The sequence below is a fragment of the Nuphar pumila genome, chromosome 17 (genome assembly GCF_984573655.1).
Source record: "Nuphar pumila chromosome 17, dmNupPumi1.hap1.1, whole genome shotgun sequence".
Lineage (NCBI taxonomy): Eukaryota > Viridiplantae > Streptophyta > Magnoliopsida > Nymphaeales > Nymphaeaceae > Nuphar > Nuphar pumila.
The window spans coordinates 83,931,568-83,955,156 of NC_143265.1; the positions used below are offsets into that span (position 1 = coordinate 83,931,568).

Below are 23,589 nucleotides of genomic sequence, written 5' to 3' on the forward strand. Positions count from 1 at the left end.
CCCTTTTTACGGATCGGAAAGATCATATCTGGTTAGGGAGAAATCACTTCCGCAAGTTGGTCCTGATTCGGCTAAAATCCTGACGGTGCAAAATAACAGATTTTGAATCTCGATTTTTAAAGTGGGTCAAACAAACTCAGAATGATCTGATTTTTGGTGGAGAGCATGAAGACATCTGCGTGAAGTTGCAGTAAAAAATTCAAGTTAAAATGAGCTCTGGTTACATACAAATCGATAGATCTAAAATGCACAAGAATTCAAAGTATAATCTAGAAAGCAACTGAACATGATGAAAGCAAACTGCACATGCGTGGATGTTCAAAAATGAGATCTAATGCCTTAAAATATGAACGGATAAAATCTTTGAATCAGACTCCACAACTCTTCAAGTTGAATGATGCTACCCACGCTGGGAGGAGCCCCCAAACCCCCTCCTGTAAGGGCAAAAACTCTAAATCAGGTTCCACAACTCATCAAGTTGAATGATGCTACAGTTAGTCTGCAGGTCAGTCGGTGTTTGATGGAGAAATGTTGGATCGTTTGTTGGATGTGCACAGAAGTAGAGAGAGAATGGAGAGAGAGTGAGATGATGTTTTACCCCTCTCTTGTAAGGGTAAAAACTCTGAATCAGGATCTACAACTCATTTAGTTGAATAATGATACCCACGCTGGGAGGAGCCCCCAAACCCTCCTCCTGTAAGGGTAAAAACTCTGAATCAGGCTTCACAAGAGTCAATGTATAGGTCAGTCGGTGCTTGATGGAGCAATGTATGATCTTCTAATGGATGTGCACAGAAGCAGAAATAGAAGGGAGAGAGAGAGTGAGAGGGTTGATGTTCATGGCCTCCTCCAGGGGAGATTTCTTTCTCGGATAATCCTGCAGTGCAGAGACTGGGTCTTAAATAATCATCTTCGGGGCACTTAAGTCTTTACAACCACTCCTTTTCAAGAACCGTCATTTTTTTTTTGCACCAATGGAGGAGAGGGTACTTAAGTCTTTGCAATCTTATCAAACTCCAACGCTAATTAATGCTGACAAACATGGGGATACGAGACGCACATGCTTACATACGTGGTGCTCTTTGGGACCCCCGATCATGAGATGTAGCTAACTGCCCTGTTCGGGGGGGGGGGGGAACATATAACCTGCTTTGGTAATCGAGAGAAGAAATGCAGTTTTACCATCAACTGACCGACGCTAAAGCCGAGAGGGCCCATCAAGATCTCGTCGATCTCCGCCGCGCTCTTTCTGAGTAAGGTAAGAGATCCTCTCGGGGGACTCCAAATCCTCCAGGGATTTCTGGGGAACAACCTTACCTGTCATGACTCCCCCCGATTCAATAGATGCGCTGCAGATGCCTCGAGTTCTAAAGGCAGGCAACCAAGGACGTCGAGCCTGTAGACCACCCAATAATTTATTTAAGAAAAAAAACGACGAGATAAACAGGCAATCGACCAGAGCAAAGATTGGAGATTTAGATCAGAAGTTTACTTTTGGTTACCTTTTCTCTTCGATGAGAAACAATTTGGTTACTTTGTTGCTTATTTTTATAATGTCTCCAAGACAAACTTCTCCTAAAATCATTCACGTGAAATTGTTTAATCGAACAAACCGATTAAAACGCTTTCAACCTCAATTTATTTAATAAACTATCATAAGATGAGACGTTTTAGAAAATAAATGGTAAAATGTAGGGACTTTAACGTAAATTTCATTAATTTTTAGTACAAATGCTATAAATGACCGCAAACTAAAAATATAAAAGATCCTTTTTATTGTTCTTTTAACAATTTTGGCCTTTTCTTTATTCGAAATTGTAATACCTAGTTTTTTCATAAGGCAATTTACATGGCACCTGATTTTTCTAAGAAACAACTTACATTGCGTCTTGGTGCTTGATTTTTTCATATAATACTTACATGGCACCAAATATTTTTGAGGGGTTGTTTTCTTTGGTAGCCTATTTTTTCCACCCACAACTTACATTGTCTGATTTTTTAAAGCAATACTTACATGGCGCCAAAATTTTTCAGGCGACAACTTAGACAAGTGGTTTGACTAAGGTGTCTAATTTTTTTAGGAGCAAAAAAGGTAAAACCGTCAAGGAAAAAAATCAAGTCAACAAATTTGATATATTTTGAGTAGTGAATTGGCCATATTTGATATATTTCTTCAGTCTGAGCCAAAACAAAGAATGACGCCAAAAGTGAGTGTCATCTACGTCATTGTAAGTAAAAAGTATTATTTCATACCCCTAGCAAGTATTTGAAGATAACCTCAAATTAGGCAGTTTTTTGCAAATAGTTGATAACTTGGGCAGCTTTTCATAAATCACTCCTTACAGTCTTGAAGCAAAGTGAACTAGGTTTTAAATTTTGCATAGTTGTACTGGATCTAGTAAAAAAGTTGAAAACACATTGATGGATTGGATTTAATTGGCATCCAAATGCAAATCCAACAAAATTGTCAAATATGAACACTATCCAAAAATATATCTCAGTTCTATTTTATGGTCCAATATTCAGATTTAGATCAGAGACTTGGTGCATGCTACTTCAAATTCCATAACCAGGCTGCATAATTTCAACAAAGTAGTGATAGGGTGATGCAAATCCAATGCCAGATTTGTGAAGAACTCTGATCTACGAAGCTACTCTTACACTATGCTATGGTAAAGTAGATATCTAATTAGGGTTGTCAATAGGTCAGGTCAGGGTTGACCTGGACCCACTCATATAATTAATAATCGGGTTCGGGTTCAAGTTTTGATGGGTCATTAAAATAGAATCTCAAACCCAAAGCTGCGTAATTTTAAAATTTTGTTTCTTTAAAATATATATAAATTACTCAGATTGGGTTTGGAACCCAACAAAAAAACTAGGTCGGTTTGGGTATTGGCAAAAATATGACCCAAACCCAGCCTACATATTGCTCAGGTCAGGTTCATGTCGACCCGAATATTATTTGGCTTGGCACTTTCCATGCCCATAGTTAGGAATGCAGGTTTGGATTTGGTCGGCTACCTGATACAAATCGGACATGTTGGCAACCCTAAATCTAATAAAAAATATGCAAAAATTGAAGAAAATACTCATAAACTCATTCATTCATCTCTGAAAATAAAACCTTCTATAATCATTATTTATAGGCAAAAGAAAAACCTTAATCTAGTTTGGATTCGAGATAGATCCAATACCTACCTCTAAAATAGAAGCCAATCCAATATCTAGTATTCAATTTAAATATAATAAAATCTTAAAAGAAATAAAGGATCCAAATGGATCCTAGACCCAGCCAACCATGCTTGGCTCATGTATTATTCTCCCCGGATTGAAGAAGACTCAGCCTTGAGCCTAACTCGATTGCATTTCTTCTAGTTGCATTCAACTTTTTAAAAGTAATGAGTGGAAACAAGTCTTTGAAATTGCAAATCCGCTACAAGGTGGTGGCAAGATCCACTTCCCACGAGACCCTAGTAAGAGAAGTCCATGGACCCTATTGTTTGTTGGCGGATACAAAAAGTTCTCAAACAAATCTACACATTACATTTGGGTCAACCAAGAAAAGTTCACTTAAAAATGTTTTTGGGCCCAATCAAGTTTAAGTGCATCCAGATAGTCTTTAATAGGTTTTAGAGTAGGAACTAGGTCAAATGGAAAGGTTAGGCTTTGAACGTGGGTTATTTTTAGAAATAGTTTGGGTCTAATAGATCTAAGAGAGTTTAAGAGGTTATAAGGGATCAGTGGGGTTTGGTTTGATAGGTTTTCGGGGTGGGAAATTATTCAAAACATGGTTATAGAGGTCAAAATCGAGTGGGAACAGGTCTAGAATAAGAGAACCGATTCCCTGAGCTGATACAGGAGCCAAAATGGGTGGGATAAGGGGGTAAACTGTTTTAGAGATGAACCAGTTTGGGTTTGTTTCATCTAGCACAAGACTCTCTCGTTGGAAAACCCTAGTGCATCCACGTCCCATGGTGAGGCATGAGAGGGCAAGGCAGTTGGCCGCTTAGGGTGCCGCTGGTCAGGGAAGGCCGGTGGGAAGGTCACTGGAATCTTTCCAACCAACTGGCGGCCATTCCCTGCAATGCGAGGGAGAGAGAAGCGGCTTGGGAGGCACCTCCTGTGGCTTTGTTGACAGCGGCCAGAGGTACTGCCGACCCCGACTGGATAGCAGTTCCCAATCAACTCCACCATCCACTAACCCTCCCAAGGAAGGGAGAGATGCATTGGTGGCGACCCAAGTTGTGTCCCATGGATTGGCTACATGAAAGCTTGCCATCAATTGATTGATCAAGCCATGGTAAGTGTCGATAATCATACCTCGACTGGCGGTAGTTCTTGTCATTGTCTATACACGCGGATGGTGAGGTGACCAAGCTAGTTCCATGGTGAGGGCTTTATCGACAACTCGAGTCTTCTCGATCGTCAATGGTTGCTCCACTACTGGTTGTTTATCAATCTTGCTCATCGAAGTCTCTGGCCTCGCCAAAAATTGGTTGTGTTGCACCACAGGTTGATCTACCATGTTTAGGGTTGCGAAATTAGTCTTGGAATTATGTGCCACATGATTCGATGATGTTTTAATGGATCATCGTAAATATTTCACACATCTCATGCACCTTATTTTTAAGGTGATCCATATGTATTACCTTAATATACAACTGATCGAGACAACAATTAACCTCCATAATTGCTTGATCCCTTTTTGGAGTGTTGTGTCAAAGAATAACTCATTATGATACCACTTGATACAAATTTGATATTGAAATTGCGAAGAACTCTATGATTTACGAAGCTACTCCAACACCGACAAACTAAAGATCTAATGAAAAATATCTGAAAAAAAATACTCATAACCTCATTTATTAACCTATGAAAATAAAACCTTCACCAAAAGAATTCTGCGGATTACCGACGATGCTATTCGATGCAAATCCGTCGTTGAATTGTTTAGCAATGGATTCACGGCGGCGTAGCGACGGATAGCGTCCGTCGCAATTTCTTGGTCGCTAATTAGTGACAGAACTGATCTATCGCTAATTCGTGATGGATTAGCGAATGTCATGATCCATCGTTAAATAAGCATTGATTTTGTTTTGCCACAGATACATATCTGTCGCTAAAATTTAATGACGAATACGTATTCATCTCTAATATTCATCACCAATTTAGCGATGGATTATATTCTGTTACAAAACATCGGCTGATTCAGTTTTTGAGACAGATAAATATCCATCCTTAATTTATTGCTAAATTGGTGATGGATATTAGCGATAGATAATATCCATCGCAAATTTGTCACAAAATTTTAAAAAAAATTGAAATATAATAAATATCGAGAAAAAATTTCTCGTTATATATTTTATATAACCTGTGTATAAAAAACAAAGTACACATAAAAAATACATATACAAAGCAGGTGTACCAAATTTAACACAAGATATAAGTGAAATAAATTTAACAACCCAGTATAATTCTCGACAAGTTCTAATTAGTTACAAGTGTACATATACAAAGAGTTTCGTTTGAAACAACAAGTACGTGAAACAAATTCAACACATGAAGCTAATCCTCCCCAAGATTCGAAGCATCATCATCTTCATTATCTGGATTTGCCCCTCCATCCATGCCTCCATCAGCTCCTCTACGCTGATCATCTCCAGCATCCTACAAGAGAACCAAAATGTTAGTATTGATAAACAAAATATAATGAAATAAATTATATGCAATACACCTAATCTAGGGCAATCAAAGTAACATGGCTGAATGACACAAAGACTAGCAATAAAGTGAAGGACATTAACAGAATTTAGAGGTTGTCAAAAAACTTTCATAGTAATTCAATCATGCATATATGTGTTATAAGGCAGTCAAAAAACTTTCATAGTGATGAAATCATGCATATATGTATTCTAAGGTTGTCAAAAGACTTTCATAGTGATTTAATCATGCATATATGTGTTCTAAGGTTGTCAAAAACTTTCATAAAGATTCAATCATGCATATATGTGTTATAAGGCAACCAAAAAACTTTCATAGTGATGAAATCATGCTTATATGTGTTTTAAGGTTGTCAAAAAACTTTCATAGTGATTCAATCATGCATATATGTGTTATAAGGCAGTCAAAAAACTTTCATAGTGATAAAATCATGCATGTATGTGTTATAAGCTTGTCAAAAACCTTTTATAGTGATTCAATCATGCATATATGTGTTATAAGATAGTAAAAAAAAAATCATAGTGATGAAATCATGCTTATATGTGTTCTAAGGTTGTCAAAAAACTTTCATAGTGATTCAATCATGCATATATGTGTTATAAGGTAGTAAAAAAAAAATCATAGTGATGAAATCATGCTTATATGTTCTAAGGTTGATAAAAAACTTTCATAGTGATTCAATCATGCATATACGTATTAAAATCTAACAACATAAAACTTTATACCTGATGGACATCAGAGCTCATGTTGAATATAAACAAAGTTTACCTGTCCCGAAAAAAGTTGCATAACTCATTATGGACAAGGTTGGGAATGACTTCATGTAAAAAGTCATGCATTGTGTCCTAAAGAATCTGGCAGACACCATCCCAAGAAATGACATGGTCAATCGGCCGCTGGGAGTTGATGCTGGCGGGAGAACTCTGAGAGCCCTTGCTGGAGGAGGCAATGACTGGTGTGGTATTCATATTACTCCCAAACCCGAACATATAACCTTTTTTGGGTTTACCGGTTGCAGTCACCCATGTTGCAGGATCAAAAGACGGATAATGAGTGAAGTCATCGTCATATCGCTCTACCATCTATTGCTCGTATGACTCCTACAAAGTAATCATTACAGTATGAATTAATAATTAAGAATTATAATGTTTATGATAATATAATTCATGGTAACTTATATATTACAATATTTATTAAAACAATAAATACATACCATTGTCGCTCTCATCCAAATGAATTAAATTCATCTTTATATAAACCGAGCCTAACATTTCTAACTTTTATTATGAAGGTCTGATGAGTACGATCAAAGTGCTTCCAAACTTCTGCGTTAACACGATGTGTGATCTTGTCTTCATCATGTTGAACTTTATTTGCATGTCATCTCGTGTGTTTAGCTGTCCTCGAAGACATATACAATCATTGTAATCTAGGGGTGAGAGGGAAGTAACAGAGTGACTTATATGACACTTCCTTTGACCTCGTGCTAGCATTGCCCCTTGTCTTTGGCTTGAACCGAGGATGCCCACATGACGGACATGATCTGATATTTTCTTGTTCTTTGAAATACATCATGCAGTGATTTGGATAAGCATTTATCTTTTGATACTCTATACCTAGAGTGTTGACCATAACCTTTGCACGGTAGAAATTTTGTGGCAATTTCTCACCTTTGGGTAACATACTCTTCACAATAGAGCACAAACGGTCAAAACATGATTGACTCAAATTATACTCTGACTTTAAATTCAGTAGTTAAAGAATTATACACAAGATAGTGTGACTCTCGCAACCATTCCACAGTGGCTCATCAGCATCTCTAAGTAAGTCATAAAATCTACTAGCTACATCATTTGTTGTTTCTTCTTCTACCCCAGTTGGTACATCACTAGAACCCATAGCAGAACCCAATTCTGATCCTACGACATCAAATATCAAATCTACATATGGATTATCATACATCACATCCACCCGTGTGTCAAAATTATTTCAAAATTCTTCACCATGAAGCATCCAATTCTGATAACCACTCACAAAACTCTTTTTGTATAGGTGATGTCTAACGCTATGAGGTTCTACAAATCGATTATTCTTACACATCATGCAGGGGCACCTAATCCGACCAGTAGGATCTACTGTATTGATACTTGTCGTTGTAAATTCAATAAAACTGTCAACACCATCCATGTATTCAAGCGACACCTCATTATCAACCATCCTACGATACATTCATTCATGATTTGCAGCCATTTTGTCTTATAATGTTATGGATATAATCTTCATTAGTTAAAAGAGAATCATAATAATGCTATGATGAAGAAAATATCTAATTTATCTAATAATTCTTGTTTGGTGATTGTTGGTGAGCAATTTTTTTTCAGTTAATGCATAAATTTTCTTTCTCTCTCTACCACAAACATGCTTAACATAAAATGCAATTTCATGAACTATTATGCATGCATTGATAATTCAATATTTTTGTGTGTAACACCATCATATCACATTTACACACATCACAAGGATATTTATAAAGATGAAATCACATTCACAAACATGATACATTCAATTAAAGCATATTTTTATGATACAATATTACATGGTATGCATAATCAAATCGAAAATAACTTCATGCAAGCATGGATAGTCATGTCAAATATTGTAATATATTCAATCATTCATATCGCAATAATGTCAAACATCTATCTGCAGTAAATACACTCCAATATCCCGCTAACTACTACCATGACTAACATGTAATCCAAACTACAAAAATAAGAGCACTTCTATTCTCATACATTCAAATCATGTTCAGCATGATCTTCAAACTCCAGCAAAACAGTACTAGATATCTACAACTAAGTGAGTGTTGCATCCAAGAAAGTAAATAACATGTGATGTACTTTCATCACTTACTCATAACGGGTATTTACCTGATTTGCATGCTTTTGTATTTGTATTTTTCTTGTTTCTTTTTTGCATGATATTTTAATCGCATGAGATGCTTAGCATTAAGCATCACACATTTTGCTCTGCTACGCACCTGCAATGACAAAGACTGCTGGTTAAATTGGTGTATATAGTAAAAATATCTTGAGATAAATATAAATTTTTTCTTAGAAAAAAAAGATAGAAAAAATATTGCAATATTTAAATTTTACAACATAAATAAAATATAACAAAACCCTTAAAATATAAAAAATATAAATATCATAGTAATAATATGATTTGATAAAAACACAATATTTTTCAAAACAGGCGATGGTTTGAAAATATCGTGTCTTCATTGTGATTATATCAGTTTTCGAAAATCTTTCAATCAAATTGAGAGGTTTTCAAAAAATGGCTGATATTTACAAAACCGTCTCCTCCCCTCCCTTGCCAATAAAAAACCCAGTTGTGAAAGCCCCTGCTGGCCAGGGTGTCTCCCCTACCGACCTATCAGAAAAAAACCCTGTCGACCGGCCATGGTTTGCCAAAAAAGAGGAACCTGCCGACAGAAAAGAAAGAGAAGGAGAAGGAGAAGGAGAAGAAGAAGAAGAAAAGGACACAAGAGAAAGAGAGAGGGGGTGAGAGGTTACCTAAAAAGAGGTCAGCGAGAGGGAGAGCATCGATGTCAGGTGCAAGTGACAAGCGAGGTGAGTGACAGTTCGACTATGAGAGTTGAGCGAGGGAGTGGGTTCAGGGGTCCAATCGAAGAGGGGGTGGAGAAGGAGAGGGAGGAAATCTCTTGTGTGCAGGCGATGGTGGTCATGACAACATCGTGGGTCCGGCCGATCGGCTTACGGGGATTGAAGGAGGATGCTCCGGCCGATTGACAAAAGCGAAGAGGGAAGAGGTGGCGCCGCAGATGGGGCTCTCGGCGGTGAGAGAGATGGAGTGAGGGAAGAAGGAAGAGGTGAAGGAGAAAACTCGGGCGATTGTTATGTAAGATTGATGAAACAAAAAGAGAAAGAAAGGGGCTCGCATTAGGGTTTTATGGGAGAAATTAGCGACTGAAAAATTCTATCTCAAAATCTGTTGCTAATTAGCGACGGCGTAGCGACGAAAAAAAATTGTCTCTCATCCATCGCGAAGTTGCAACGGAGTTTGAGACAAAATGTTTTGTCGCTAATCCATCGCTAATTAGTAAGGGATTATGAGACATAAATTTTTTGTCTCTAATTGGCGATAGATTTTGAGACAAAAAATTTTCGTCGCTAATATCGCAACTAATTCCAATTTTAGGGATGCCTTGTTTTCTCTAGCTGATTCATCGCAAAGTGGCAATGAATTATTTTCATCGTTAATTAACGTCTTTCTTGTAGTGCTTCTACAACCAATATTTATAGACAAAAGCAAAACCCTAATCTAATTTGGATTTAAGATGGATCCATTACCTAACTCCAAAATAAAAGTCGATCCAATATTTAATATTCAACTTAAATATAATAAAAAACCTAAAAGAAATAAAGAGATCCAATGGATCCAACATATCCTAGACCCACTTGACCATGCTTTGTTCCTGCATCAAAGGGTCACCAAAATTTTTATGTTGCTAAGATAAATAAAAGAGTATTTCTAAAGAAATTATCATGCTCTTGGGAATTGCACAAGCCATCACAGGCTTGTTTTTAAACTAAATAGAATTGTATGACAATTCATTATTTTTGTTTTTTATTGATATAATTTAGTAAACAATAACATTACAACAACTATTATGGTTGTGTAATGTGTGCAATACCAAAAGGGCACCAAAATTTTTATACTGCTAAGATAAATAAAAGCGTACTTCTCAAGAAAACACCATGCTCTTGGGAATTGCACAGGCCATCACACAGGCTTGTTTTTAAACTTACTAAAATTGTATGACAATTCATTATTTTTGTTTTTCATTGATAGAATTTAGTAAACAATAACACTATAATGGTTGTGTCATGTGTGCAATACCGAAAGGACATGAGAAAATTAATACAAATATTGAGGTTTGAAGTGATTTTTTCTTTTAAGACGTGTTTGATGCCATGGTAAAAAAAGAAGAGGAAAAAGTATCTAGAGAAAAGAAATCGCAGGACTCCCCCTGCCCCCTTGCTAACTTTTTTTTACTCTTTTTCCACTATTTAAAAAGCATGAAAAAGTAGAGTAAAGTATTTTCACATTTGATAAACATATGGGTTCATTCATCAATAGGGTGGAAAAGTCATGAGACTTTTTTTGTCACGACTTCAAATATGCCTTTAAAATATGAATTTTCATATCACATGAAAAGCTTGGGATGTGATAACTTTGAAAAAGATTTGCTTTCATTTATCCACTTTCTTTGGTGAAGAAGTTTTCCACATGTATGGATGGTGACATTACAAAATATGAAAATTATTCTTGATTGGAAGTCAAATAAAAGGATTTTATTTTTCTTTTCATTTTGTATAAAATTTTCAAGCTCTTTTTCTCCTTTAAAAGATGTCCTTTGATAAATTATGAGTGCATATGTGTGATGTTTTTTTTTTTCTTTTGACAATTTGACCAATGCTTATTGTGTTGGGTTTGGGTTGTAGCTCTGATACAACTTGTTGGAATTAGGTCATATTGTGATGCCTGAATTTGGGTGGGTCTCAGGTATCGTGAAAATCCAACAGAGCATTGTGCACTCTCGCTTATGTGAATCAAATCCGATAAGGAACTAATACCTGCAATAGAATAAAATAAATAATTAAATTAAACAACAAAACCACACACCTAAAAAATACAGCACAATGGCGACCACGCTAAACTTGAAAATATTCATTTACTTGAGTCAATCATGATAAGGTATATGCATATTTATAGGCAAACAAAAGGGATCATGTGGTCCCCACACACATATCATCAAACGAATAAAACTTTGGCATACTTACCATAAGTAGATGTAGTTATTTTATAGCCACAACCAGCTCTATTTATAGAAGATTTATTCACTAAATACCAACTTGGTCATGCATGACATGGTTATATAAATGACATGTTGCCAACTTCATAACAAGTCAAAACATATGGCATTCCAACAAAATATAAAATTACTGACTAATAATAGTCGGTCTTGCACAACAAATTTTCACTCCTCCTCTCTTTTTTCCAAAAGCTACTTCATTGTTGACAAAACTCAACATGCAAAATTACCCTGTCAATGTACTTTAAAATGTTGTGTTAATCTTGTTACTCAATAGAATAAAAGGTGTTTGGTTGGGACCTTGAACACAAAAAATTTACCATGCACGGTTTGCAAGTTTTTTTGTTTGTAGGTAAAACATGTAATATCCGGCATTTTTTGGTGTTTTTCTTAATTTTTGTTTTAGTTTACCGGATTTTGTAAATGGATTATATATGGATGAACTTTCTTTTTAATGAAAAAAAAATCATTAGTTGGTTTTGAATCTTGAGTTCACTTCTGAGTTGAGAAAGCTTTCTCTTGAAATCAGCTTCATAAACCAAGTTTTCCTTTCACTATTTTTCATACTACTTTTAAATATAAAAAAATAAGTCAATTTTCAAACATGAGTAAAATAAATTGTTGTTTTATATTGTTCTATCAAAATACACTCTGTCCAAAAGTCATTTATCGGTAGGAAGCAACCCTTGATTTTGATTGCTTTTAAGGGCATGTTTGCTTTAGTCATAGGTGGAGATGAACGATCACAAAAGTAAAAATTGTGATTGTTAGTAACAAGGTTAATCTTGTGACCAACTTTGACAAGATTTAAGGAAAAATAATCGCTTGAAATTTTTTCTTGTTTTCCTAACCTTAGTGTTGTGATTGTGATTTATAATCAGAGTATCTTGATAAAATTCAAGAAATCACATGGCATCGCACACATGACCTAAGTGTTCATCAAAAAACTTTATATATATATATATATATATATATATATATATATATATATATATATATATATATAAGTTGAGAGATTAAGGCTGCTCTCCTATGATCTTTACTAATGGGGGCTACTGAAGATCAAATAATACATTCTAATCTAGTGGTTTGTCTTGTCATCACATATGTTCCCCATCATTAGAAATACAAAAAAGCAGGAAGCATACAAATAAATCAAGACTATGAAATTGAAAATAACAGGAGGGAAGAAAGGCTAGTATGTTTCTCAAACCAACCTAAACCATAGAACATCCTTACAAGAGCATTCATCTGATTAATCCATGCTTAATTATTGGCTGAAGAATTTGTATATTTGCTTTTATATTGATGAAAAAAATTCAGTAAAATTTATAATCAAGTTACATTATAAGGACACACTAATGCATCTGCTCTAATCAAAACAATATTCACAATAACAACAAACTTGATGGAGGCTTCAGTCTTTTGGGTAGAAGAACCATGCTTTGTCACTTGACATGGGATGATCACGGTTTAGAATTTCTGAGGGCATTACTTGTTGCAACTTTAAAGCTGACTACTTCTTGGTGGGTAGGGAAGACCTCAAGGGCGTTTTTACCAATAAGAAGCCTCTCAAAGTATGTCGGCTGGTGATAGAGGAGTTTTCCCTTAGCCTATAGGCATAGCCAACAAAAAAGGAAAAAAAAAGTTCCCTTCACCTCACATGTCGACAACAATAGTTGTTTTAAAGATGCCTGGTGCAATCAGCAAACATTTTTTTGACATTCCAAGGGGAAAACCCCACATTACCGACTGTACATTGGCTAACCCCACATTATTGAAACCCTTGAGGTCTCCTCTGCCCACCTGGGAATATACCTAACTTCAGCTTTGCGACAAGGGATGCCACCCATATCTTTCGAACTTGTGACGTCTCATCAACTTGGTGACATTTACAAGTCACCCTACCAGATGAGAGTGGGCAAAGATTTTCTCACGTCACCAAACATTTTAAAATGCCAAACTATCCTCATGAACTCAAATGTACAGAAAATATATTTCAGCCTAGCGAGAAAGTCTGTTTGTCATTGCCTATCACCATATTAATGAGGTTGGATGATGATTCTTTACAAGTCATTTTATTAATGTCCTCTAAATACATCTTTTTTTAAAGGAAAACTGGGGTTAGGCAGACCCCTACCAATTTTATTGATTTCATAAATTTCCAGTGCAGTATTTCGTATCTCTGTCTTTGAGGGGAACCAATTCGGGGGTGATCCTTCCATGATTTTTGGATTCCCACTTGGCTAGTTTATCTAACAATCTAGACATGTAGTTTGAGTTATATTGTGGTTTTATTACAACTATCCTGCAATAATTGTACAAAAAAGATCTAACATCTTGAGGGATGATGTTTCCTTGACTGCAACCATTCAATTTTTTTTTATTGAGTTGAAGTGTTCATTGTCCACATGGTCGAACCCACTCTTTTCCATACATATGTTATTGTGTTCCATGTTGAACATCTCAGATACGGATCCAACCCTATGTGTAACCCGGTTTGACACTAATAAAGGTATTAGTGGGGCATTAGTGGGAATCAGTGGAGAAGGGGGGTTACGTGAATGTGAAAGGTTCATATTTAATATGGCATTATGCATGAATGCCATGTATGTAACCCCCCAGTTTTCTCCTATAAATTGAGGCATGGCTGCTTGATGAGTGCAACCAAAGTGTTCTCACTTCTCATTGGTTTCAGGGTCCAGCTCACCATCAACTTGACGGTCTGAGCTCATCGTGGGCGTCGATATGCTGAGAAGAACACCATGCACCTACACCAATGCTCGTCTCATCCATGGCGTCAACTGGTATGTATGTTGCTTTTACATTCCGGTTATGGTTTTACATGAACGCCAACATTGGGTTATGGGCCCACACTCTGCTGCGCACGTGGGTGTTGACATTCTCGCAGCACTCACTGGAATCCCCCCATCGCCCAAGTATGTCTGTCTATCATGGGCTAAATTTCAAATGCCCGTGCGGCAGCCATCGGGCGGTTGCAGTAATTTTGGTTTTAGGTGGGAGGGGGTCAACCCCATCTACACCCACCTTACACTGGAAATGGGAATGTGTTGTGGTTGTTCATAGCCCATGATGTCGTATCATCGTGGACCGGCCATAAACACTTTGGCATGGATGGCCCAGCACGCTCGGTGGCTGACTGTCGGTGGATGGTCATCGCAAATGACATTCAAGATTGGTTGCTGGAGGCCACCGACGGTTGTTGTGCAAAGCAGGTTATATGTTCCCCCCCCCCCCCCCCGAACAGGGCCGGTACTGAGATCTCATGTTCGGGGCTTCCAAATAGCGCCACGTATACGATCGAGACCGGCATGGTTTCCGATGACAGTCTGCATCATACTGCATCGTAATTTGGTGCCGCAGCAAAGACTTAAGTACCCTTTACCACCATTCGCTTCATCTTCCTCGAACGGACATAAATGCCCTCCTTCTAGAAAACTGAACCGTCGGTTCATGAAAAGGACACAACTGCCCTCCATCGTTATCGCGCCAACGAACGTTCCGTAGAGTTTGCGTATATAGCAAAAGTTATGTTGTAGGATTCAAATAGTTCAAAACAATCCATTCTCGCTCTAAGTACTCTACCGGAGATTCTTTGCTTTCATCTGGAGTCGTCGGAGCATCCTTTCCCTTTGTTCCAGAGCATATGTTTCCGTCTTACCACTGCTTACTCTACAGTTGGAATATCCAAATTCCCATTGTTTCGCTGAGTTTCGTGTAAGGTTTCTTTCTTCAATCTGAAGATTGCTTCTTATACAACGATTTGTTTCTTATGAACCTAAATATTCCGACGATTTCTAATCATGATGATCGTGTAATGTGTTGTGCAGGTTAGCAATGTCTGCGCCTCATCAGATTAAAGATACCCCGTCGTTCTATGGGTTGTCTATTAGAGAAGTGATCCGCCAGTCCCATCTATCTAAGGTTTTTGAAAGATACCAAAATATACTTAAGATTGAGAACGATGAAAACAGGGAAAAAGCCTTGGAATCGTATTATGCGGAGGATTATCCATCAGATATCGAGGCTGCGAACCAAAGGAAGAACTCTGAAGAACGAAAGATGCAGAACAAGGATGACGAAGAGAAGGCAAAGGCAAGAAATATTCATGAGAATTTGAAAAGAAGGCTGAGGATTGACGCACGGTTGAGGGAAAATAGGAAGAAGAATAAGGAGGAGTTTCAAAGTTATGTTAGCTATTTAGTGGATGAAACTGCGGCAGAATGTAAGAGGAGAGGCTTGTAGCGCAGTGCAATGTTTAAGAAGGCATGGCTACTGAAGAAGGAGGAGGAGAGGCGAAGGCAAATGAATAAGAAGGAGGAAAAGAAGGAACAGAATATTCCTCAGTATGACGAAGAAAAGGAAAGGCGAATGAGGGAGAAGGAGTTTGAGAAAGCTAAGGAAATGCAAAGGCAGGAGAAGGAGAATGAAGAAAAGAAGGAAAGGCAACAGAAGGAGAAGGAGGAGAAAGAAGAAAAGGAAAGAGAAAGGAAGAAGCAGGAGGAAGAATTCCAGGAAAGAAGGAAACAAGAACTGGAAGAGAAAGAAAGGCGGCGGAAAAAGAAGGAGGAGGAAGAAAAGGAAAGGGAAAGGAAGAAGCAGGAGAAGGAATTGCTGGAAAGGTTTAGGAACAAGCAGGAGAAAGCGGCGAAAAGGGAGAGAGAAATGAAGCAGAAGGATGAGGAGAAAAAGCAGAGAGAAAGGAAGGAGAAGGAGGAGGAGGCGAAAAAGGAGAGAGAAAGGATGCAGGAGCAGAAAAGGGAGAGAGAAAGGAAGCAGAGGAAGGAAGAGGAGAAAAGGGAGAGAGAAAGGAAGGAGAAGGAGGGGGAGAATAGGGAGAGAGAAAGGAAGCAGAATGAGGAGGATGAGAAAAGGGAAAGAGAAAGGAAGTAGAGGAAGAAAGAGTTGAAAAGGGAGAGAGAAAGAAAGCAGAAGAAGGAAGAGGAGAAAAGGGAGAGAGAAAGGAAGGAGAAGGAGGATGAGGAGAAAAGGGAGAGAGAAAGGAAGGAGAAGGAGGATGAGAAAAGGAAGGATAGAGAAAGGATGGAGAAGAAGGGCGAGAAAAGGAAGGCGAGAGAAAGGCATGCGATGGTGGAGCCAGTAAAGATGGAGATTGAAATGCAATTGGAGGCAGTGGACCCACCAGAAAGTCCCAGGTTGGATGGAAAACAGCAGAAAATAGCGGCCAAGGTAAATATATTCGTTCTGTCTGTGAAGATTTAATAACATGTTTAGCGATTTTGGTATAGCGATTACTGTGTTAGGTATTAATTTGTATAGCGATTACTGTGATTGTCTGTCTGCAACCAATATTATTTATGGCGGTTAGTAGAATAGTATTTATAAGTACAAATGAAACTAAATTACAATTGGTATGAATAATATGTTATTTTGTGTTACAGGGAGTTCACAGGAGAAGTAGAGCAGTAGGTGAAAAGCTTGGAGGTCGGTGTCAATGGCCTGTAGTTCTGTCGTGGTATGGTCAGCTGAGTGCATATCAGAAGGACCGATTACAAAATATGCACTTCGGTGGCCTTTTGGACCAGCAATATTTTGAAACTTGCTGGAATACCATGACCCACCTGGTAAATAAATGGAATGATAAGACGAACACATTCCAGTTTGATTCTTTTGAGATCACCATGACTCTAGAAGATGTGACGAGGATCACTGGCCTTAAGTGCGATGGCAGTGTTGTCCTGTTACTGCATTCAAACTATAACGCAAGGGAGAAATGCACGGCCCTGTTAGGAATGTCGATGGACGAATGGAGTTAATGTATTTCTGGTGGAATAAATTCCACATCAATGAAGGTCTCATTTTTTCGTAATAAATGGGAAGGCCACTCCGCTACTTGTGCATCTAAAATAGCTGACCAAGAGTTGTGCGGCTTCCTTCTATATTTTTTTGGTCTTACATTATTTTCCGATTGTTCTGGTTCGAGAATAAGTTTCATGTGGCTGCAGTACCTGGCAGACTTAGACGAAGTAGACAACTATGCCTGGGGTGCCGCTATGCTCGCACACTTGTACAGTCAACTCCACCGTGCGAGTAACGATACGAAAACAGTTGGTGGATTTTGGCCATTTGTTCAGGTATTTGTTGATTACATACTTAGTAATTGTAGAACAATCTCATTGCAGGTTGTGGTGTTACTAATAATATTGTTTTTGTTAGGCGTGGGCGTTGGAACATATTGTCCCATTGCATCCTCGTTGTGGCCCTCCGATTTGTGGTTTTCCAAAGATCGGTCGTTGGGCTAGAATAAACGTCGCAGTTTATAATGCTAAGTCCATTTTAGATGGGCTACAACTAAACGAGGTAAACGTTCTAAAATTGTTAATATATTATAAATCATTGTAATGTTCAGCATTCTTAAGTATCCATCGCTGCAGGATTGTCTTCCGTAGTACATATCGTTGTTGCCATATCATGCGTAAATAAATGTTAACTTATTTGTCATTCTTTATTAAAAAGAATTACCAATGTACAGGTTATGTGGAGACCTTATGGAGATGGGGAGGACGATGATGAAGACGTTGTTGCGGTGGCTGATAGATTGGCTTACCGCGATTTGTGGCTATTTTGCAATTTTGAAGCCGAGTTGCAGCAAGGTAGTCGAGTTCTTCTACAATCTGGCTTGGGGCAGTCTATACCAAATAAGCTCTTGGAAGTGAGCAGGAAGATGAATAGTGGTGGTGGCAGGAACGTTAATTGGCCCGATCGCTACAGGGACGAATTATTAAATTGGAACTCAGGTAGTTTGATCCCTTCTATTTCGAAACCACATGAAGGACGACAATTTGATCCCTTCTATTTCGAAAGGTATTGGGAACCAATGCGGCGAAATCGGAAGATTGAAAAAATTGTGAACCCATGCCTCTCAACTGCCCCTTCTCATGTTGCAGCCAAGCCTCTACAACCAAAACGTCGTCTCTCTTCGGTTACTACGACTGATCCCTCAGTAACAAATCGCGAGGAAGAGCGAACACTTGCACTAAAAGAGAACATTGTCTCTGCCGCAAGGTTCGAAGTTGTGGAGAGGGAGAATAAGAAATTAAGGGCAGAAGTAAGCACTATGGGGATTCAATTGAACTCAGTGGTAGAGATGATGACAAGTTTTCTTAATAAAGGTCTCGCAACGAAGATGCCACGCAGGATAGACAATGCACAAATAAAAAGTGAGAGACAATTCTATGATATTTCATCTGATTCGTCAAGTGCCTCGGAATAAATCGTAGTTTTTCATTTTTATCACGCTAGGTTTTTGTTGTAATTGTATAATGAGTTGTAGTAACGTGACATTCTTTTATTGTTTAATTCTTTTTTATTACATCTTTTCGTCTGTGGATCTCTGAAATAAATAAACTTCAATCGAAAATAGATGTTTGTTCAAATATCGTGGCATTGCCTAACCTCTGTAGCATCGCTAAGATATATCATTTCTGTTTAGCAATCGCTGTATTTGTCTCCGCTTCGAAAGAATATTGCAATAAGGATTGGCGATGTAAGCCTTGAACAATAATTTAACGAGTTTTGACGGCGTAAATGATAATAGTCAATAGCGATAAGAAAAGGGTTTGTCGTTGCATGAATATATCGATGTATCCATATACGATAATCAATAGAATAATCGTGAAAGATGATTCATACCCAAAAGCTTGTTAGTTGTTATAATGCGACCGAAAAACGACGGGGTTTTTATTATTTAAAAGTTAATAATTAAATTTCGGGTGTGTTTTCAAAAAAGTCTGGCATGTGAGACGACGTATTTTTTATTATTTCTATCGAAAAAAGGGCGGTTTGTGGAAAGACGTATTTTTAAATTTTTTGAAAGCAATCATTTAATTTGGCGGCGGCTATCGAAAATAGGGCGGCAGACGTATTTTTATTTATTTAAAACGCAATCATTTAATTAACGGGCTATTTTCCAAAAATGTTTGGCATGTTAGACGACGTATTATTAATTATTTGTATCGAAAAAAGGGCGGTTTGTGGAGATCGGTATTTTTAAATACTTCGATAGCAAGCATTTAATTTGGCGGCGGGTATCGAAAAAGGGCGGCATGTGAAACGACGTATTTTTATTTATTTAAAACGCATTTAATTAGCGGACTGTTTTCGAAAAAGGGCGGGACGTTAAAGGACTTTACCTTTGTATTTGACTGAGGACGGCGTTTCCGTATCTGCGTTGCAAATGTGCCATCGATATCTCCGTCCAGGCATTGCACCGAAGAAGGGGACAAACGGAGCAGTATGACCAGCCATGGCGTCCAAGAAGACGACTACTTGGCCAATACGACCCGGCACGGCGCCAAAGATGATGGGAGCACTACGACCGGACACGGGGGCAACGGAGAGGACGGTGGGAGCAAAACGACCAGGCACGCCGCCAACGAAGAGGACGATGGGAGCAAAACGACCAGGCACAGCGGCAACGGAGAGGACGATGGAAGCAAAACGGCCAGACACGGTGCCGAAGAAGAACACAACCGCATCCACAGTACCAGCATTAGCACTTAAGACGTATATTTTTTGAAACGCCGAAGCGGTTTAGTCAACATTTGCCTTTTCATGTCGTATTTGGACTATTGTTGTTTACTGTAGACAATAATTTCAATGTCGAATCTTGAATACCACGCTCATGGTGCACACAGTTCAACATCCACAGACAAGGTTGGGCGGCAACGCCCTGACGAGTTTGTAGATGACATCGAGCAGATGCAAGAAGAATTTGCAGTTGGGAACACTATCAGTAATTTTGTAAGTATTTAACCACTATCAATTTCTAGGTCGTTCCGGTTTGTATGTTTTGAAGTTCGTTAATTTGTGCAACCAGACAATGTGTGATTTTGTCCATTACATCCAGAGCAAGCCAACGAGCAATACAGTACGCATCATCACCCCTTATTTCATGGTATGGCTGTTCCGCTGTTGTTTTCTTTGTTTTTATTACGTACTCAAGTTTCTTGATGGTTAAATCTTACTATTTCGTGCAACAGATGTACGTCCGGCGAAAGCCATACAGCATTGGATTCAAAGATGCAGAACCTTGTTGGAACAGCGGTGATGAGTGCCTAGACATTTCGAAATTTGGAAAGGTAAGTGAACAAACCTCTTCTCTAAGGTTTAGTCGTAACATCCTCATCACGATATGTCTCTGGAATGAGAAATTATTTTTTCGATTCGCAGATTTTACTTCCTACACTCTGGCAAAATCCCGACCATTGGGTCCTATACGAGATGAATTTTCTAGAAAAACAACTATGGTGCTACAACTCATTGGACTGCCACAGTGGCGTAGAACGCGACGCTATGCATTTGGTAAGATTGTGGCCATAGGTGAATTGTAGCTATTCGAGGTGAACCGGAGTGTAATATATTATCCCTTTATCACAGGCGGGATTCCGTAACGAGGCTGTGGGTGTGGACATTGCCGAGTGGATGTTGCTCTGTGCTGACGATGCTCCTTTACAAAGTAATGGGGTCGATTGTGGCATATTCGTAATAAAGCATATTGAAGCAATATACAATGGAATAGAGGTTACTTTCCACGCTGTATGAGCTTTGTATCCGATGTTATTGTTTATTCCTGTTATATATTCGTTTCACATTACATGTTTTGTTGCAGGATATTATGCCGGAAATACGCGACGAAATATGCGAACAATTGATTGAGTTTAAAAGAACGACAGACAAAATATGTGAAGTGAAACATATCGATTGTTCTGTCTGTACAACCTAAGGAGCTTTGCCATCACCGTTCTCGCCCTCCTCCTCGGCAGCAACCCAGTCGGTGCAGTCGCGCTGAGGATGGCCAGCAGAAGCTCCACCACGTCGTCTTCCTCTCCCTAGCGAGGAGGTCTCAGCACATCCGTCGTTCAGGTGACGGGTGTTCATCTCGTTCCGGTGACGGGTGTTCTACGAAATGTAAATCGTAATCAGAAATAGTTTTGTGTCGTATGCGCATAACCAATGCTGGTAGAAGTTGTTCTTTAGTAATGAAAAATACTGTACGAAGATAGAAATTTCTAAAAATCGCTGTATTGCTGAACCTACGTTAAGGTAGTACGCGTAAGGCAATTTTTTGGGATGCATGTGGACGTACTTTTGGATTTATTTGAGATCAAAAAATTCGGTCCAATCGCATTGATTAATATTTGGAATAGCCCCCACATTGTTTAATTTCATTAATGCGGAGTCCATTTTGACTAGTTTTGGTGTTTGTTCTCAGAAATCGCTGTATTGCTGAACCTACGGTAAGGTACGCCTAAGGCAAATTTCTTGGGACGCGTGTGGACGTACTTTTGGATTTATTTAAGATCGAAAAATTCGGTTCAATCGCATTGATTAATATTTGGAATAGCCCCCACATTGTTCAATTTTATTAATGCGGAGTGCATTTTTACTGAAGATTTGCTTTTGTTTTAATGAAACTGACGTATATACTTGAAAACAGACGGAGGGTGATAGGACATTTCATTAATATTTGATTGACACAACACACACTTCTATTTTGCTTCGCGATTAAGGAACTGAAAAATCGATAATATTCACACTAACAAGTTTTCATGGTGGTAGCGGTTTATCATATGCCAGCAATAAAGCGATGTTTAAGCATACAACATTTCATAGCGATGTTGAATATTATCATTTCGAACATTAGAAGTCTTTTGTTCATTAAAATACATTGCAGTCTCACTCAGCGACTGTCAACCACGCCGGTTGAGCGCACAGCTTTTATCAATTGCAAGCCTTTTAGATGCTCGCGAGGCCTCCTTCACTTTCTCCTCCGCAATTAGAAAGGACATCAAATTTTTGCAGAGTTCTTCACGGAATCCGAGTATATCAATCTGCAAAAACAGATTGTAAGGTAGAAGCAATAGACATGCACTTAATCCCCAATAACAGAGGCGAAGAAATGGCATACAACGTCGAATAAGGGTTCTGCACCATTGTATATTGCTTCAATGTACTTCATTACAAATACCCCGCAATCAACGCCATTATCTTGTAAAGGAGCATTGTATGCCGTGCGATAGATCCACTCGCTAGCATCGACTCCCAAAATGGCTTTGAGGAAACCGATCTGAGAATAATGCGACCGACAGTAAATTCATGATCCCAGTACACGACTTGTTCCTCACATAGATATTGAAACTTACGATATGGGAAATGTCTAGCCATAAACCACTGTGAACTTCCAACGAATTGTAACACCATAGTTGTTTTTCGCGTAAATCCATCACGTATAAGACCCAATGCTTTTCAGATTGCCATAGTGTAGGAATCAATATCTGCAAATAGATCGAAAAATTGATGTTAGCACTTGCTATGCTGTAATATTGCACTGTAGGTTTGTTTGCTTACCTTTTCACTTGACAAAGGGTCTCTGCAGTGATTACTGTTAACCCAATAAGGTATGCCATCTTGAAATCCACTAGAGTATGGCAAACAGTGTAAGATAGTCTGCAAACCCAAACATTGTTAACAATAACAATAACATACGAATCAATTGGAATAAATCAATAACGGAAAACAACATTAAATAAAACCGATATACCATGAAATACGGGCTTACGACGCATACAGTCTAGCTTGGTGCGCTGCTTTTAATATAACTGGCGAAATCGGATATAGTCTGTTTGCAGCAAATATGTTGTTTTTAACGGACGTACACATGGCTTACGTATATAGACAACTGCTATTAGTTTCATACTAACAAAATTACTGATCATGTTGTATTGTGCGAATTCACTCTGCATTCTGTTGATGTCCTCCAGGAGTGATTGACTAAGTTTTCGCCCAACTTCGTCGATGGATGTTCGACTGAAATGAATGCGGACATTGCAACGAACAATATGAAATTACATTATACAATACACAAAACACAAATCGCGAAAAACGGCATGAAACAGACGGATTTTGATGAAAATGTAGAC

At 38.3% G+C, this 23,589-nt stretch overlaps 1 protein-coding gene across 1 annotated transcript in view; it reads right to left on the reverse strand.

Annotated features, from left to right (window-relative positions):
* Positions 1 to 1,198: 1,198 nt before the first annotated feature.
* Positions 1,199 to 23,589, reverse strand: part of LOC149812568 (uncharacterized) — a 49,566-nt gene continuing 27,175 nt past the window's right edge. Inside the window, exon 3 of the mRNA XM_089993086.1 lies at positions 1,199 to 1,396. Coding sequence (XP_089849212.1) covers positions 1,199 to 1,396 — 198 coding nt within the window. The remainder of the gene's footprint in view (positions 1,397 to 23,589) is intronic.